Below are 19935 nucleotides of genomic sequence, written 5' to 3'. Positions count from 1 at the left end.
CTCAACGTAAAACTCAACTTACGTAAGATGTCCTGGAAAGTACAGAAAGTCCCCGACGTACGTAAGTACGTCGGGGACTTGCTGTATTTTTGGATTATCTGGGACATCAATTATCCGTGAATTTTTTTTTACCATCTATCCCAGAAAATCGAGAGTCTACTGTATATACAAATCAATTTTTTAATTCAACTGTTATAGCATAAAATTGTAGCAATCATAACAAATTAAAATTCAAAAACAGAATTGGCAGTGAATATCTGCAACAAAATCACATCTATCAGCCTCTATATAAAGCAAAGTTAATAATAATCATAATAATTCCATATTTCCAAAATACAGTAAGATACAAACATAAAATACAAAAACTAAAAAAACAAAAATGCAAAATTTATAAGTTATTATTGAATAAGGCTTATTAAAAGGCACGTTTTCATAGGGCTAACACCTCTCAGTATATGCCATCAATAACAACCAAAATTATCTGTTAGTTACATGCCAGCTTTAACCATTTTTATAATATACTAAATATAGTATGAATTTTTCAACTTAACTTAAACCTATGATTCATACTATATTTAGTATATGAAAACGTGCCGTTCAATGTAAGCTTTATTCAATAATAACTGTTATATAAATTTTGTATTTTTGGTATTTTATATTTGTATTTTGCATTTCTATTTTGTAAACATGGAATTATTATGATTATTATTAACTTTGCTTTATATAGAGGCTGATAGGGTTCTTTGTATGTTGCAGATATTCACTGCCAATTCTGTTTTTGAATTTTAATCTATTCGGATTGGTACTATTTATGCTATAACTACTGAATTAAAAAAATTGATTTTTATATTCTCAGGCAAATGTAATGTTAAATCATTTCTGATGGCATTAATTTGTTCTGACTGGTAATTTTATCTGCTTTAAATAAATAAATATAGTTTTAAATTAATTATCGCTATGGTATTGCTATGGGAGATACCAAACTCTGCAGCCACACTCCTCGCACTTCGACCTTCCTCAGGCTTCCCAATTATTCAACCCCTGATAAAGTCATCCAGATATTGTCTACTGGCCATTTCGTTGTCTGTAGCACTGTATGAAACCAATCGAACGTCTGTAACAATCGTGCTCACCATTCGGTAATTTGCACATAACTGCTGCTTTTATCTGTTTATGTGAGCCCTCTCATCATGATTCAAATTTCTGCATGTGCACCAGCTTTCTACTGAATGGCCAGTTATGCAAATCGCCACAGGCTGTTTCATTTGATTTTGTGGTTGAAACCTTTAGAAATAGTGTTGGTCCTTAAGTTTTGCACACCAGTGTACACACACACACACACACACACACACACACACAGTGTGTGTGTGTGCTGGTATGAAGAGTGGCTCCATCTAGTACTCCTGTGATAGCTCAGAACCTCTACGAGACAGACATGAAAACAGTGGTGTTTCAAGCCATTTTGCCGCTAGGGAGCAACCAACACCTGGAACAACCATTCTCTGTGTGTACTATATTGCACAAATTCCGCTCCTGGCCCATCACAAAAATTGCATCACATTCAAAATTCACTGAATTTCTGAAATTTGGCAATATATCACATGCATTTTGTATAGCATAATTCTATTGCATCATCCATCACTAGCAATCTCTATTTGATGATGATGTCACGTGCCATACATTACTGCATCACCCTAGCAGCAGTATAAATATAGTGCAAATGCCAAAAGTCCTGTATTCTGTGCTATTGTAAGGTCTAAGTTTCCACAATTAACACCACACAGGAAGAGTGCTGCTGCTGCATCGAATGCGGAGGCATTCTACACATGAAATAGTTAGGAAAAGATTCACTGTAATCATTCAACAGTGGCACTGTTTACTATGAAAATTATCTTTCTGTAAAAGAATAAGGGAAGTTTACCTCAATATGATACTCTTCAGAAATAAAACGAAAACAATTAAAAAATCGAAAAATCTTACATTACAGTAAGAAATAATTAACAATAATTAAAAATCAAATGAACACAACAACAGATCTCAAAACAGTACGTGAGGAGAATACCAGAGTAAAGTCAAGTATGGCTACAGTATGCAGATGCCTTTTCTCATCAAGATTAGTAACATGTGACCCAAAAAAAAAAACTCGTTTTGACACACAAAAATGAAAGCCAAGAGTCTTAAGTGGGCTAGTTGATCAGATGATCAGTGGAAATGTGTTATTTTCTCTTAAATCAAAATTCAACTTTCCTGATTCAGACAGCCAGCAGACTGTTAGACATAGAACAAAAGTAGAATTTCATCATGACTATCATCTTTACAATGAAACATTCAAATAATATGGAACTCAATTTCATCCCCCCCCTCAAACTTCAATACACTTGTTCTTGGCAATGAGGAAAAATCAGCCAAATAAAATTCTGTCTTGTCCATCAAAGAATGCAAAAATAGCTGACTTCAGTTCATTATCATCAGCAAAGTGACATCCACGTATGTTTTTCTTGAGGTGGTGAAACAGGAAATAATCACTGATGGTCAGATCCAGTTTGTAAGGTGGATGGGTAAGTTCTGTAAAGTCACAGTCTCTCAAAGCAACACACCTCTGGAAAGTTTTCCACAACATTTTTCCTTTATGACATCTCTTAGGTTGTACAGTAGGGATGCATATCACTTCCCAGTGACTGTCTACTTGCGTTCGAAGTAGTGAATGTACAAATTCCCTCAGCATCCCAAAAAATAGTGGCTATAATCTTGCCAGTGAAAGGTTATGTCCAAAATATTTTGGGTGGGGAAGAACCCCTGTGCTTCCATTGAATTGATTCTTGCTTGGTCTCAGGATCCCAGTGATGAATGCGTTTCATCACCCATAACAATTCTGGAGAAGACAGTTTCAGGATTCCTTCATAAAGCTCTAAATTCTCCTCACAACACCATACTCTGAATTGCTTCTGCATGGGGGTCAGAAATCTGTTGACCCACCTTGCATTGACCTTACTCATCCCCAAATGTTTGTGGAGGGTGGTTATAACTGTTTCCTCAGATATGTCACATTCCCTAAAGATTTAGGACACCTTTAAATGTCTGTTATTCAGCACAAGGGTTTCCGCAACTTGGCACATTGCTGGAGTGGTCCCTGTCACAGGCCTTCCTCAACATGGATCATCTTCAGTGGACTCTCTATCTCTACCCCACTTGAATTGTTTTGACCAGAATTTCCATTTCAACTGGTACTCTGAAAGTGCACTGTTGCCATACACAGCCACCATCCTTTCATGAATTGCTTTGGCCCATTTCCTGTTTTGGTGAGAAAATTGATGACTGAATTATGCTCCAATTTCAGCAAATTCGTAATTTGATACAGGTGTCTTCCCTCTTTCTGTTACAGCAGCACAACCTAAAAACGTAGTGGGATCAAAATTACAGTAGAATTTTGGAATAACGGCACCTTCAGGGATTCAAGGTGCTGTTGTTACGATTTTTCTGTTATCTAGAAAGTTTTATTTTTAATATATTTAATGCAAAAATAATGACACTAAATACGAAATAGAGAGATTAAGAATGCAATTTTATTAACTGCAGATAAAAAAAAAAAAAAACATGTTAACGATCCAATGTTATATTCTGCCATTAATACATTCCTGCTTATGCCCAGTTTTATTTTATTTATTATATCAAGTTTAGTCTGCGCGGGTAGCATAGTGGTATCATCGCCGTCCTCCCCACACCGGGTGGAAGAGATCCAGGTTCAAATCCCATCACCTACGCAAGGAACATTCATGGGCTTTTTTCACTCCGTGACTGAGATAGTTGGTCTCAGGCGTAGATAATAAGGATTTTCGTCCAGTAAAACAGGCAGAACACACATAATTTACAAACACAATACACAAGTGTATATGAATTAACTTTCCGGGTAACCCTAATGTAATAGTTTGGATTATATCAAGTTTGTCATTAAGCTTTAACGTTGTTCTTTTCTTCTCTGTATGAGGTTTATTAACTTTAAGAGCCATAGCGAGAGGTGTTTAATTTAAAATAAATGTAAAACAGCAGTATAATCTATGATATCAGTACAGAATTCATTTTCAAAATGGTGAACGTAAACAAATATAGTAATCATGTGACTTGCTGCATTCTTTTTTGGCCACTGCAAGCCATCTGTATGTAAACATCCAATCTCAATGTGCTGTTATTTCGACAGTGTACTGTATGATTCAAGTTGGGATATAGGTGCCTCCGTAGCCAGGTGGGAAGGAGCAGCAGTGCGTAGCGCATGCTTCTTGATTAGACCGGGGTTCGAGCCCTTCACCACCAAATACGAAGGATGTGGAAAGGTCAGGGAATGACCACCGCATATTCCCAGAGCAATATGGCCTTAGTTGCTAATGCTCCTAAAAACCAAATAACAACAACAAGTTGGGATATGTAGGAACATGATAAATCATTGAAATATAACTATGGGAAGTACATTGGGTAGATAATTTATTGAATGCCTAAGACAAGTAAATTTAGATTTACTTGTCTTAGGAAGGCTTTTAGATTGCATTCAAAACAGGGCAGTTGGGATAATTAATGACTCATCTTTAACAGAGTCTCTTCACTGTCTCACAGACATTCTGTTTCTGCTGCATGCCTTTTCTATAGATACTTCCATGGGCACTGTTCTTCTGAATTGGCTCCTATAATTCCCACTCTGTTTCAAAACAGTCTGAACACGTGCCACAACCAGTCAACATACTTTTACTGTCCAACTTAAAACTCACAGAACCAACTTTTCTTCTTCCTCATTTATTCATTCAACTTCTGTTTTCTGGAAAACCATCCTTCATATGTATTTCCTGAAAATTACAATCTACAGAAGTTCGAGTCAAATGTCAACCAATATTTTCTTTCATCTTCTCAACTTCCAACCCATGCACCGGTTAATATATATAATCATATTATATCATTATACAGATTTATAGGAATAGTTTTATAACTATCCATATAAAACTTTATTGATATTTAGGAAGGTAGGGAAATTAACCTTCAACCAAAAAGTGCTCACCCTGACAACTGTAGGGTGAGCACTGTTTGGTTAAAGTAACAGGTACTACAAAATTGTTTTTATTTTTTATTTTAAATCAAAAAAAAAGTTTATTATGATTATTTTCAGGGTATTTTTTCAATTCCATTACAAACATTAAACAATTTTAACCACTGTTCACATTTAAAAGTGCATGTCACTATTTACTAAAATGAAATGAAATAACCTTTTCTTCTCGACTACCAATGCTAAATAAATAACGTAATTTTAACAAATTTTAACATAATATTCAATATGTTAAAAATATTGCACATAAGATTAGAAAGTAACTAAAATACATTATCTATTCAAGAATAATATGATAGAGATGATGGGCAGATATACCTGTACAGGTGGATAGTGTGCAATTAATGTTCTCAATCTTGAACAGTGTCTATCATCAGTAAACTGACCAACCTGTAAAGCACATATTATAATTATAGCTTAATTATTAAAATTTTTAGAGAATAGCAATTATCAAACAGGAACAGAATATAAATACTAAGTATCATCAAATTTCCAGCAAAAGCTTATTATTTCAGTACTCATCTCTAAGATCTGTGATTAAGGGTTAAAATTTATAAAAAGAAAAAGTAAAGGTGAAGAAAAAGTGAGCTTTTACTGGAAATTTGATGAGTAAACTGACAGTACTTCGAGCCGTAGCTGCATAATTAGATAAATTTAGAGCCGTAGCTGCATAATTTAAATAAATTGCACTTCAGGTGCAATTTATCTAAATTAGATTCATAAAAAAAAGAGGTATGTACATTTGGAGGATCATGGAAAAGTGTTCTGAAAAGTAGTGCTACTTTTAACATATGCTATGTTCCAACATGTATTGGGGAAAAACCTAATCCCCAGGAAATAATGGTTAATTATAGATGTCATATGACAGGTATATATAAAACAACAAGATGAGAAAATGACCTAGTTTCCATCACAACAGATGTGATAATTGGCTGTCATATAGTAGTTATATCCATTCACAAGACAGCAGAAAGAGGACACACAAAATTAACTGTTGGAAACATCATTTACAATGGAATTCAAAAGGTAACATGACCATTCATCCCAAACCAAACACAACCATCAGTAATGCTCAGAGATTTTAATAGTTGAAATAGAAAGTGAGAGAAAATTGTAAAGGGAACTTTAATGAGACAAATGACAGAAGTAGAACAAGCATAATACGAACAACCATCAAAAACAACCAACTATTAGAAGGATAGTTAACTTAAGGATAACTCAAGGATAGTTAACACAGTTACACAACTGCTCATAAGATGAAGCTGCCTCCTAGCAATGCAGACCACTGCCTATCCTAATGCAAAGAACAAAAGCATTGGTCATTACAGTAGTAGCATAAAGTGATATTGGGTCATGAATCATGCTACACAGTCCAGGAATCAGATGGCTACATATGGGTGTGACATATCCAAAAAGAGGTATTTCACCCAGATTGAATGCACCATAATGAAATTCAATGGTGGCAATGTGATGGTACGGGTCCATGTAATCTGGACTTGGTCCAGTGATTGTCACTAATCAAGCTATGAAAGCAGCTGTCTATTGTAACATGCTGAACAATTCTGAGACAACCTGCATTGTAACAATTGTTTGAAGAGGGGGAGTATTTGTATTAGCATGACAATGCTCTATGTAACAAATCATGGTTAATACAACAGTAATTTGAGGAGAATGTGGTGAACCCTTTTTAAAATAGTATTGTGGTACCATTTCTATTCGGATCTGAATCCAACTAACTGAGAACCTTTGGGATGTTTACAAAAAACTGAGAGTCAGCCAACCATCCTAGTTCAAGCAGAAAACTAGCCAAGGCTTTATGGGAAGAGTGGAGTTAGAATCCAGTATCCACTTTTATAAACTGTTTCCGCATTTTACTGATGTTATTAAGCCCACAGTAGATCACACTAAATATTAAGAATTTCTTTTTTCTAACCAGATGTTTTTGATTGAGTATCCCAATACATATTAGATGATGGTGCATAAAATTGCAATTAACAGAAATTTAAAATGTAAATAATAATAAAAAAAAAATAAATAAAATCATTTATTAAATAAAATACAGCAAAGCAAAAATTACTCAAGCTTAACACAATGAAAATATTTCATAATCATAACCTTGAATATTTCAGACCTAAATACATTTCAAACTATGTAGTAAATATTAATAAAAATTAGCTGGATAAAAATTCTTTATTCTGTCTCCTCTTATAAATGATCAGGACACCAGCTGAAAGAGTGGTAGAATCCTCTAGGAAGAAATGCAAAAAAATTAAGTGCAATGCTATCATGTTTTTAGACTGGAAATAAGGTAGAGATTTTTAGCTAGTCCATGTGCCAGTTTTGGGTTGCGATATAAGTAGTCGCTTAATTTGCTTAATTTCTGTAAATTCAAAAATTACAGAAACTGAACTAATTTAATTTATGAAAAAATTTAATTTCTTACCATAGCAAAATTAATTCTTGCAGGATATTTTCATTTTGCAAGTCTGATTCTTAAGTTTCAATTAATAAAAATAACAGCTTATTTCTATTATCTGCTTAACTTATGTAATATTTTTCATTGAACTAACTAAGTGTTTTGTAAAGTTAAATTCTTGCCCTAATAACGGTTGCTACAAGATACACTTCGAACACTTTGTTAAAGGATATCACAACTCAGGCAGGAATGGTCACAGGCAATTCCCCTGTGCATCATGACTTCATCACATGTATTCCAAAGTCAGTCGTGCAGACTCTAATTCAACTGATGACTATCTTTGTGTGTGTGTACCAAATGTAAGGAATGTACCAATTGAAAACTAAAACTTGGTACACTGCTAAATGAAACCAAATCACCAAAGCAGCCAGTGGATGTCCTACAACACAAATAAAACTGAAGAGATGAGAGGGACTGAAGTACCTTGCAGCCTTCCAGGTAGTGCTCTACTGACTCAGGTTTCTTCAGGGGAGAATGATCGTGTTCACCTGCTCTGATTCAGGTCAGTTTTATTGGACAGCACTACTGTCTATCAGGAGACTTTTTTTGTAAGCAGATTTAAGCAGACTAAACAAATATGACATTACCAACATTTTTTTTAAGTGGTGGGAAGAGAGCATTATTATTCAAATATGGAATAATTTTTTGGTGAATTTTGGTGAATGCAAATAACTCTCCTGAAATTTGGAAAAGAAAGCAGTAGCTGCAGCCAGAATCTCATTAAGTACGTAAGTAGTTACATAATTAATAGGTTGTTGTTGAACATAAAGTCTGTCTAAAAAGTATTTGGGCAGAATAGGCATCCTGGTTCAGCTTATTAAACTTTCAAGTGAAGCACTGATCAGGATATGTAGTTATCCATGTGTGTAATGAGCAAATAACTGGAAAGTGATCACTGTTAAAGGGGTCATTTAATACCAACCATGTCATAACTGGAACAGTGTGTGTGTGTGTGTGTGTGTGTGTGTGTGTGTGTGTGTGTGTGTGTGTGTGTGTGTGTGTGTGTGTTATGGGGTTTAAAGGTGCATAAGCTGCTGTGGCTATAGACAGTGAACAAATTGACAAATCAATTGCAGAAGTAGATCCTGTGGGTAGATGCATACAGGTGGGAGATCAGGAGTTTAGTATTAAGATCATTATTATTCATAAATTCTTCAATCAATCTGTCTCATGTCCATTGTAACAGATCCCACAATGGATGCTGGCCATTAAAGTCACTGGAAAGACAAATTGGAGTTAGGAGCTGTGTAATGAGGTTGTAGAGTTCCGAATGGGGTAATGGTAGAGATGGTGGAATATAAATGGAAACAAGGCCAACTGAAGTACCAACTGCAATATGAGCAGCCACAGCTTCCGCGATGGTTCTGGAAGGTATGTCAGAATTAACAATAGCTACTCCTCCACAGGCTGGAGATCTGGAGATTCTGAGCTCCTATCTCATCTGTATATGATATAATTTGCAAAACTTGCGGTGACAAGAATATTTCCTGTAGGCTCAATTCATCAGAATGACTGCTAGTCCTCTGTAGTTCCATTGTATGAAGTGCATTATTTAAGTTTATCTGAGAATGATTCATCTGTCTGTTTTTTGTAGAAAATTTCTTTTTTTTTTTTAGGAAAATGGGGCATTCAGTATCCACAGTGTCATTCACATGGAATTCTAGTATGAGTTTCTCATAATCTGAGTGCACATCCACTTCCATACTGTTAGTACATGATTTGATTTTCTTATGGTCTTTAGCAGTTTAATTATTCAGTCAACATCAACCAAAAAAAAAAAAAAAAAACCACTTCCCATTTCAACCATCCATTCGCTCCAAAAGTTTGTCCAATTCTTTCTTGAATTTATTCAAGCTATCAACTTTCACAATGATCAATGGAAGTTTTTTTCCAACAAACAACCACCCACTGCCTAAAGGCAAATTTCCGCACAACTGTTCTATTCTACAACTGTCTTTGCTCAATTTGAATTTATGCCCCCTCAGGTACATAATCTGAGTGAGAAGAAGAATCCCAACAGCACTGTGCTTGCCCAAACCATTCAAGGCCTTACACACCTCAATCAGGTTACCACACTGGTGCTTAGTCTCCAGACGCTGCAATTTGCAGACCTCAGGTCTTTCTTGGTAAGAGCAACCCTTTGTACCCCTTTTCTGTACTCGTTCCAGCAGCTCTACATCCTTCCTAAAATGAGGCCCCCAGTATGCAGTACTCAAGGTGTGGCTTGACCACTGCCTTATAAAAGTGGATTAACAAAAAAAAAACAAAACGGTAAACTGCAGCCATTATCAACCCACTGCAGGATGGAAGCCTCCTCAACAATTCATGCTGAGGGATATGGACCATAATCTGTCATGCTGGTCCAGTGCAGGTTGGCAGATCGACCGTATTTAGTAGTCAGGGACTTGAACCCCAGTCTACTCAAAGAGAGTGTGTGCTACTGCACTCCCTCCTAACCGCTCGGCTATGATCAACTCCTTATCCCTGCTAGCAAAATTCCTGTATATCATTGACAATATCCCATGAGCTGCTCTGGCAGCCTCTGCAATGCTCAGAAAACTTCATATCTGATTGCACAATTCCTCTTGGGTCTTTTTAATTCTACACTACCCTGAATGTAGCACTGCCCAGTTGGTATGTTACTCTGGGGTTGCTGCTACCCATATGCAGTACTTTGCATTTGTCAATGTTAAACTTCAGTTGCCACCTCTCAGCCGATCGGCCCAACTTTTCTATATCCTCTTGCAGTAGTGTACTGTCATTACTGTCATTAACAACCCTGCCAACCTTCATATCATCTGCAAACTTACACATTAAGCCTGATATACCTTCATCAATATCATTGATAAATATAGAAAATAACAATAAGCCCAACACCAAACCCTAGGGGACTCCACTAATAACATTAGTCCACGAAGAGCAGTGTCCACTCATTATCATTCTGTCTTCTCCACTCAACCATCCCTTTATCCATAGCAGCAGCTTGCCCTTAATGCCATACTGCTCCAATTTTTACAGCAGGCTTCCTTGTGCAACAGTATCAAGCTTTCCTGAAATCCAAGTATATGATATCGAAGTTATATTTTGCATCCGGTTCCTAGAGATTTTTTCCAGAGGTTAATAATCACTTTAACCCAGTTAGCTAGAGAGGTGTTGGGCAATATCTTAACATCTGTTTGAAATACAGTTGAAAGATAGCTTCAGGTGTGAGACACACAGGATCATGTAGGCATAACAACATAATTTGTATGCTTGCCTCAGGATATGTGACTTTGTGTTCTATTTTGTATTTTTGTATTTTCTTTCCACATTTCACATGATTCAGAAAAGGCAGGGTGGCTCCTCTGCAGTTGGGACAAACAGGAGTTGAAGCTGAACAATCTGTTTGTGTATGATCCTTTGACCCACAAATAGGACAAATGTCATCACCTCTACATGCCATGCCTGCTAGGAATAGCTATATTTCTGGAATTTAAAACAAACAGGATTCAGAATGTAAGGTCAAATTCAGCAGTTTAAATAGCCAGCTTTTACTGCGGATGGCAAATCTGGAGTGCTAAATGTTAAAATGATGGAGCTAGTAGGAATGAGATTTCCAACTTTTTTTGGTCATTATTCATTTAGCACTGATTACCTTTTGATTGCTAAATCCTTGAACTAATTCTTCTTCAGAGACTGTAAGCAGGTCCCACTCTGTGATGATGCCTTTTGATGAATTTAAGGTGTTTTGGAGAGTAATAGATACTGGCAGCCAACCATATCTTGTTGATTTTAGCAACAACTGAGAAAGTTTTGAGGTGGCTTTTTCAATCAGGAAGTCTCTAGATTTTAGACACTGCACTATTTTTGGTGATCCAGCAATGGAGTCCAAATATCTTTGTATCAAAAATGGTGATAACTTGCCCACAGGTTGGGTGGACAGAGTGTATACCGAAAAGTCTGACATGCTGTGGCACTGTGCTTCCTTTCAAAGCCTCTTAGGTTGAGTAGTCATTATCACTGGATGTTTCTAGCATTGAGCTTGAAGGCTCTAAAGGTGAAAAGTTATTAAAATCCATGGTTGCTCCTTTTAATCCTGGAGGATGAGTTTTCTCCCAGGTTCCTGGCCCTGCAACATGCAGACAGAGCAAAAGCAATGCTAACCAGTGACCAAGTGATCAAAAGGGTAGGAAAGCAGTACGATGCTGGCGAAGGTAGCAGTGATGTGAGTGGTCAGCAGTAAAGCTGCAAGTGGAGAAAAAAGTTTTGAGACTCCAGTACTCTCTCTAGAAAGACACTAGAAAATCAAACAAAAAATCACTTGGAAACTACTGATTGGCACTGCCCATTTCAGTAGCATGCAATGACAAATGATTGATGTAGCAACTGACAAACTTCCTTTGAAACTCAATGAACTGTTATGTTTTTCAGAGAATGCAAACACAGGAAATTAAATTGAAAAAGGATGGTTTCAGGATAGACATACAGACATTTTTCTTTCAACCTGAGGGTAAATAAAATTTGGAATAAGCCCCCCCCCAGAAGTTAATTTTATCACATTAATAATAAACAATACATAAAAATAAAACAAACGTTGAATACTCACATGGAATTTTCCAATCGAAGTGTCAATAAAGCAAATTCCATACTGGCTTTCTCCACCAGCTGTGCCCTCTGACCACTGAAAGTAGATTGTCCACTTACTATTCTTACAAAATTAGAATATAATTCAACAGTTTAAAAAAAAATTCGATTTTTATTTGCATTATTCTTTACAACCAAAAGCTTTTGTATAATTGCAAATGCATGCCAATATAAGTGTTTGGATTAAAAAATCAAAAAATAAGAAAAAACAGCACTAGTTTTCAATAATAATTTCTTAAAAGAAGAACTACAAATAATCATTTCATGTAATCATTACAAATAATAATTTCTTAAAAGAAGAATGTAATGTAATTTAATAAAAAAGAGAATATGCAACCACTATGTAACTAATTTAAAAAATTACTTAATTATTAGCAACAGTCAATTAAGTACAGAGGACAGGAACTGGCTAAGTTTAGAAAAAGAGGTGAATCAACAAATTTGTTTGTCAGATTGGCCAAAGCAGCATATTACACCTGATTGTGCAGACTAAAGATTGGATATAAGTTTTTAGTAATCACTTTTCTCCAGACCAAAATCAAGAATATGTTTGGTCATGGAATTATTTAATTGCTATTCATAAACAAGATTAGTGATGTGTTAACAATAAGCAATGGATTACACAGTTTCTGAGTTTCATTATCCATACCATTAAAGTATTAGGCCGAGGTAATGATTATCTAAACATCCTGTTTTGTGCATATTTTTATTTTTAGAACTTTTAGAACATTTGTCATTTTTAAAAGATTTTAGAAGATTGTAATTTTTAAACAACATCTACACAGCAAACTTTCATCCATATGCTACCTACACGAAAATTAAGTGATCCAGTGGATTGCATATTGTCGAAGACTCTTGAACGTTGGTGAAGCAATTGTGTTAAACTTTAATTTTCCCCTTTCAAAATATACTCTGTATGGTATGTTTTGGAAGGGTAAATAATTTTATTTTTACTGCACTATACAAAATGTGCTATGTATTTACTTCACTTTTCTATTAGATAGTATGAATCAGAGCTGTAATACTCAAAATTCACTTTTCTATGTACACACACTACCTCTGTCTCTTCCCTTCCCTGTGTTAAAAAAAATAATAATAATTTTTTAAAAAAATGCAGTTTTTAAATCTAGTATTTTTCTAACATGACCACTCAAAATCCAGAAAATTCCAAATTCAGTAAGAATCAGGTCCCAATGTTGTCACATCTGAGAGGTGACTGTAATAACTTGGCATGGTTACTGGTAGCTGAATACAGCTCATGCACATAATAGCAAAGCATTCAACTTATTTATAGTCATCCATGAAATTAAGCTGGACAATTAACAAATCTGAAGAGTTCTGGGACATTTCCTTTCTGTTTTATCAGCAGTTAGAAGAAATATTAAATATGGAAACAGACAATATGCATTGAAATAACACATCTGTAATGGATATCTGCAAAAATTAAAAAGTAAATTTTGAAAACAATGCCCTGTACCTCCTTCTGTAACACACAAAACATGTATTATGTACTTTGTATGTTACACTTCTGTTACAAAAGAAGTAAAAGTACAAGAAGAAAAATCTTACTTTTTCAGTAATAGCCATAAGATAGGCACTGCTAATATCAGTTGGTTGTCCATCTTGAAAACTAAATGTCCGTGTACCTTTGGTAGTGATGCGACAAATCTCTCGCTTTACAACTTTATCAAATTTAGTTGGCTTTGTCACTGAAATCATTCAAAGTATTTGGTGAAAGCAAAATAAGATTAAAAACAATAACATGATAAAGAAAATAAAATTTCTATGAAAGGGTAAATTAACATTTTAACAAGTGAATACACAAAATCTGTGAAAGGATATCTGATTAATATCAAAATAACCCATTTATATCCAATGATGAATCAGTACTAATACTAACAACAAAAACTAAAATTAAAAATATTAATGGAAAAGGAAAAAAAACAAACTGTTTAAAGAAATACTTTCATTGGAGCATTTCAAAGTAACTACATTAAATTAAACCTCTTACTCTAGTATCATTAGCTCTAATGATCCTACATATTTAAGATTGCCAAAATACTGGAAATTGATGAAATAATGAGCAATTAAACCTGCATGGAGTGTAAGCTGCCTTTAATTTCTTAAAGAATTACAAATTATTCTCAGATGTTTTGTGGTACTTCCTGTACCACTTCTTCAGTGAACTCTTGTAATGTTGTCCTTATGAATTGTCAGCTTCACATACCAAACATGGTAAGGCTAAAATGTTATAAGGACAACAGTTTCTGTTCAGAATAGAAATACCATTAACTATTCTGAGGCATTACAGGTGCAAAACTAAGCATTAGAAGGACGGAAACAAATCTGCTTCCAACAACACCACAGTAAAAATATAGTACAATAAGTTATTGTTGAGAAAGCAATAATTTATCATCACTGACAAATTGAAAATAATTACATATTTCTGCAGAAAGCAAATGTATAAACAAGGAATATAATAAATAAAGAAGTAAATTTAACATAAGAATATTGGATAAAACAAAATTTCCTAATGGCCTTATATTTAATAATACAGTGGATTCTGGTTATTTGGGCCACCGGTTAATTGGGGCAGCCATTTATTTGGGACAAATCTTAAAAAACAGAAACCAATCGAGAAAATAGACAGGGTTACTTCGCTTAATTGGGACAGCATGCCATTTAATCAGGGCAGGAGACCGCAGCACTGGAGATTACCCTACGATTGTCTCCGACGGTACCACGTGGTTCGGTTGAAATTCTGGAGGTCACAACCATAAAACAATAAAAACAATTAGCAGTCACCTGTTTATTGGGCTTTTCTGTTAGTGAAATCTATCATAAATGGACAGTAAACTCGATCTTACTGAATTTGCGATAACACTGGCAGCTGAAATTCTGTGGGTTATTATGGTGAAATGTGCTTACATTTCCATGAAATCATCAATCATATAAAAAAATAAATTTTCAGATCTTCTCTTCATTCCTATTTTTAAAGCTTTGTAACTCGTTACTCCGTTCTCACTTGTGTGTATTGTGTTACTTGCAATTTGTGTGTGCTGTGTTCTTTGTTATTGATTGCTTATCTTTTTACTGTTTTAAATTTTAACCCCCACCCACAAATGTCAGTGAACAGAAATGTCAACTAGTTCGTATGTACATATTACAGTACGTATTAATTATTCCAATTATCAAGTATATTCTTCCGATTTTCATGTATCATTTAATTTTTTAATTGGTAAGGTAATAAAGGGTAAATTTGTGCTTAATATACTTTGCTTTTATAGCCTGTGGATAATATTCCTCCTATTTTTGCTAATTAGAATCGCTGTTTAACAGAATTAAAATTCAATTCACAAATGTGATCACAATGACCGGCGCTTACTGCACATCATATAGTGAACGGTACTTTACTATGGTGACTCCATCGTAACGTGATTTGATTGTACAGTGAACCAATTGTAAAGGGGGGGGGGGGTACAATGTATTTTTAACTATTTACGTGAAACTTCGGATAATTGGGGGCAGCCGCTTAATCGAGCCAAAATGCACTAGTCCCGATGTGTCCCAAATAACCGGAATGGGCTGTATTAATCTTTTTTTAAATTAGTGTTTGCTAAATATATCATGTACTGCTTATAAATTTAAAAAATTATATATACTCTAAGGTGAAATAAAACAATATAATTTAGAAAACCTGGAAAAAATAACACTACCCAACGTGATTTTTACCTCCAGCAAATCAATGGTTGTTTCTGGTCAAGTTTTATGTATAGAATTTAAAATCAATCATAAAAATTTCCTATCACATCTCAGTTTTAAGATATAGATAGATAACTGGATTCTGTACAAAGATAACATTATTGTTTGAAATAGAATTTTTAAACTTATTAACTTTTGGCTGGTTTTGTTTATTGGGCTAAAAGTAAGCAAATACATCATTACTGTTCTTACAATATAATATATTTTGATTTTGATGCATTTTTCCAGACAAGTCAGTATTTTTATTAATTTTATTACCATTCAACTGTTCAATATATAGTGTATGATAAACTACGCTACAAGAATTCACCTTCTGTTTAAATTTACCAATTGCTTTTACTGTTTTTAGGTTAATGCATTGTTAAAATGGAGAAGACAAAGCACAGAACTTGCATCAATCACCCAGACAACTTCTGCTGTCTGTGGACACTTAACCCCAAAATCTCAGAGGAAGAAAATATACAATGTCACAAAAGTTGCATATTCATTGTACTTCGGCTGCAAGGTCAGTGACCAAGAAAAAAATTGGGCTCGACATATCTGCTGTATTACTTGTACAACAAACTTAAGGCTGTGGTTATATGGCAGGCCGAGAGCATTACCTTTTGTCATTCCTATGGTGTGGCGCGAGTACAAGAATCATTTTGACGACTGCTATTTCTGCATGACAAAAATAAAAAGTATTTCCAAAAAGAGCAAGCACTGCATCAAATATCCCATTAGCAATTAGTGCCACACGGTAAAGAACTGCCAGTACCTGTGCCACCAAAATCTTGGGGTATTGGAAGTAGTGATGAAGGTACAGAAGAAATCGTTTTACCAGATGTTGCAGAACTATGTACTTCACATGATTTGAACTACGAGCCAGAAAAAGAAAAGGCCTCACACTACATTGAACAAGAAGAATTAAGCGACTTGATCAGAGACTTGGGCTTACCCAAAGAGAAGGCTGAATCACTCGAATCCAGATCACAACAGTGGAACTTACTTGCCAAAGGTACAAACATTACAATATACTGTAAGCGAAATGGAGAGTTTTAAGATATTTTGCAATGGAAAACAACGCGTGTCTGCAAAGACGTCGCTGGTCTTATGCACGAACTGAACATTGATCACAATACCTCTGAATGGTATTTGTTCATTGATGCATCAAAGGTAAGTTTGAAAGCAGTATTGCTTCATAACGAAAATACTTTGCCATCAATTCCTCTAGTTCATGCTGTTGGCTTGAAAGAAACTTATGATTGTATGTCCCAGATTATTGCTGCTATATTTACAATGACTATAGTTGGAATATTTTTGGTGATCTCAAAGTGATTAGACTGCAAGGTGGTTTCACTAAATACTGCTGTTTCCTGTGTTTGTGGGATAGTCGTGCAACAGCGTCATACAACACTGGGACAAGAGAGATGAATATATTCTCAGCAAAAGCAATGTAAAGTGTGTTCAATTGGTTGATCCACAAAAGGTTTTTCTTCCCCCTTTACACATCAAGCTTGAACCGGTTAAGAATTTCACTAAACCACTGGATAAAGAAAGCAGAGGATTCGCATATTTACTGAAAATGTTTCCGAATTTATCTCATGCAAAGCTGAAGGAAGGAATTTTCATAGGTCCTCAAATAAGAAAGCTCCTAAAAGATGAAGAATTTCAAAGAAACCTGAATGATGTTGAACTGGCTGCATGGAGATCTTTCAAGACTGATACACGGATTCCTCGGAAAAAGAAAAGAGGAGAACTATGAGAAATTGGTGAAAAACTTACTGAAATGTTAAAAGAACATGGGATGCCGAATGTCATTGAAAATACATTTCCTTCATTCCCATCTGGATTTCTTTCCTGAAAACTTAGCAGATGTCAGTGATGACCAAAGAGAGCAATTCCACCAGGATGTATCTGCAATGGAAAAATGATACCAGGGTTGTTGGGACTCTGCCATGATGGGAGATTACTGTTGGTTCCTTAAACGGGAAAGCAATCTGGAGTATAAAAGGAAATCATTGAGTGGGAAACATGTCCAAGTAACATACACTGTGCTGCCACTTTATTAGGTACACCTACCTAGTAGCGCGTTGAGCCTCCTTTAGCCTTCAAAACAGCCTGAATTCGTCTAGGCATGGATTGAACAAAATGCTGAAAACGTGCAGGAATGGAGTACTACGTAGACATGAGTGTGTCACGCAGTTCCTTGAGATTCAATGGCAATGTAGGCCTGCAGCAAACAGCCCTTTCCAGCTCATCACAAAGATGTTCAATAGGATTCAGTTTCCATTTCTTTGCTGCAGTGGACTGAGCGAGCCACTGCAGCAAAGAAAAGTCATTGTCATGTTCCTGGAACAATTCCATAGTGATTCGGACTTTGTACACCAGTGCATTGTCCTGCTAGAAATAACCATCTGACTGACAATAAACTGTCAACACGAACGGATGCATTTGGTCAGCAACAATGTTTAGGTACGATGAGGCATTCAGATGTGAATCTATGGGTATCAATGGACCCAACGTGTACCAAGAAAACATTCCCCACACCATAACATTGCCCCCACCACCTTGCAACAGTAGTCGTCAGACATGACAGATCCATGGATTCCATGTTGTTTTTGCCAAATTCTGAGCCTTCCATCAACACGATGCACCAGGAACTTCGACTCGCCAGACCAAGCAACTGTTTTCCAATCCTTGATAGTCCAGTGCTGGTGTTGCTGTGCCCACACAAGGCATGCTCTCTTGTTCTTCATTGATAACAAAGGTACGCAATGTGGCGGTCGGCTCTTGTAGCCCATTCACGGCTAGTGGTCCGTTGTGATATTTTGTTCTGCGCACCAAGGTTGTATTCTGACGTGATGTATGACATTGTGGCCCATCTGTTTGCTTGCACAATTCTAGACATCCTCCTCTGGCTTCTTTCATCAACAAACAATTTTCTTCCACAAGAGTGCCGTTGAGAGGATGTTTTCTGTTCATTGCACCATTCTCGATACACCCTTGAAACTGTGATGTGTGAAAAGTTCTTGAGAACTGCCGTTTCAGAGATGATTTGTCCAGCTTGTCTTGCACCTACTACCATGCTGTGTTCGAAGTCCGTTAGAGCACTCCTTTTCCCCATTCTTGCTATGGTTTGTATGCTTAACTGATACTAGAAAGGTTGTTCTGCTGTATTTATATCCAAAACTGTGGTCAATGTTGTGGTACAAACCATTTGTGTGCACAACAGGGGTTTACCTAATAAAGTGGTAGCACAGTGTATATGACATATGGCATTGCTATTATTCTTGTTATGTTATGATATTTTCATAATCAGGACATTAATTCTGTTCAGAATAACAAACTTTCGTTCCAGAGATATGACGGAAAAAAAATTTTGTCAGGTAGTGTAATTATTCGTAGAATAAATGGAGCTCCCATAACATTCAACTGCAATAAGACATTCTCTGTGCAGAGGGTGAAGTAAAAGGCTGATCAAGGTCAAATGTAAATGGCAAAGAACTACTATATACGATAATATGCAAAATTACTATAATTTACCATAGTAATTACAATAATTTATAATTACCATAATACTAACATTGTTTGCAACGCTCTTCCATCATTTGAGGTGTCTCAGTCTGTTCCACTCTACCCACTTTATATCCTTTTTGAATGAGAGCACTAGAAAATCTTCCATAAGCTATTTCAGGAAATCCAGAATGTGCAAATTCACCCTAACAATAATAAATAAATCAGCTTTGCTGTGCAATGCAAAAACAACTCATAATGAAAATACAAAGTGACTGAAAAAAAAAAATAAATAAATATATATATATACAAAGGGTACTAGGAAAGTTTTGCAATACAGCTTTGTTTATTTAATTTTTTCAAAGTAATTTCCTCTACATTCAATACACCTCTCCATCCTCCGAAACCAATCTTTAAACCAGTTCTGCCAAGTTTCACTAGGGAGTAAAGCACACTCGTTGTCCCAAGCCCGTAGAAGGTCCTCATCACTGGA

The 19935-nt window shown here is 35.6% G+C and overlaps 1 protein-coding gene across 1 annotated transcript in view; it reads right to left on the bottom strand.

Moving 5' to 3' along the window:
- The window catches only part of Msh6 (DNA mismatch repair protein Msh6), a 212424-nt gene that overhangs the window by 109144 nt on the left and 83345 nt on the right, over nucleotides 1–19935 (bottom strand). Inside the window, exons 11-14 of the mRNA XM_090385739.1 lie at nucleotides 19513–19648; nucleotides 13755–13894; nucleotides 12148–12222; nucleotides 5405–5476 (exon numbers count right to left, since the gene is read on the bottom strand). Of these exons, the coding sequence (XP_090241865.1) occupies nucleotides 5405–5476; nucleotides 12148–12222; nucleotides 13755–13894; nucleotides 19513–19648 (423 nt within the window). The remainder of the gene's footprint in view (nucleotides 1–5404; nucleotides 5477–12147; nucleotides 12223–13754; nucleotides 13895–19512; nucleotides 19649–19935) is intronic.

Source organism: Mastigoproctus giganteus, chromosome 12 (assembly GCF_048544385.1).
Source record: "Mastigoproctus giganteus isolate SK-2022 chromosome 12, ASM4854438v1, whole genome shotgun sequence".
Classification (NCBI taxonomy): Eukaryota; Metazoa; Arthropoda; class Arachnida; order Uropygi; family Thelyphonidae; genus Mastigoproctus; species Mastigoproctus giganteus.
The sequence above is the reverse complement of the archived record's forward strand: the minus strand, read 5'-3'. Positions and strand labels throughout refer to the sequence as shown.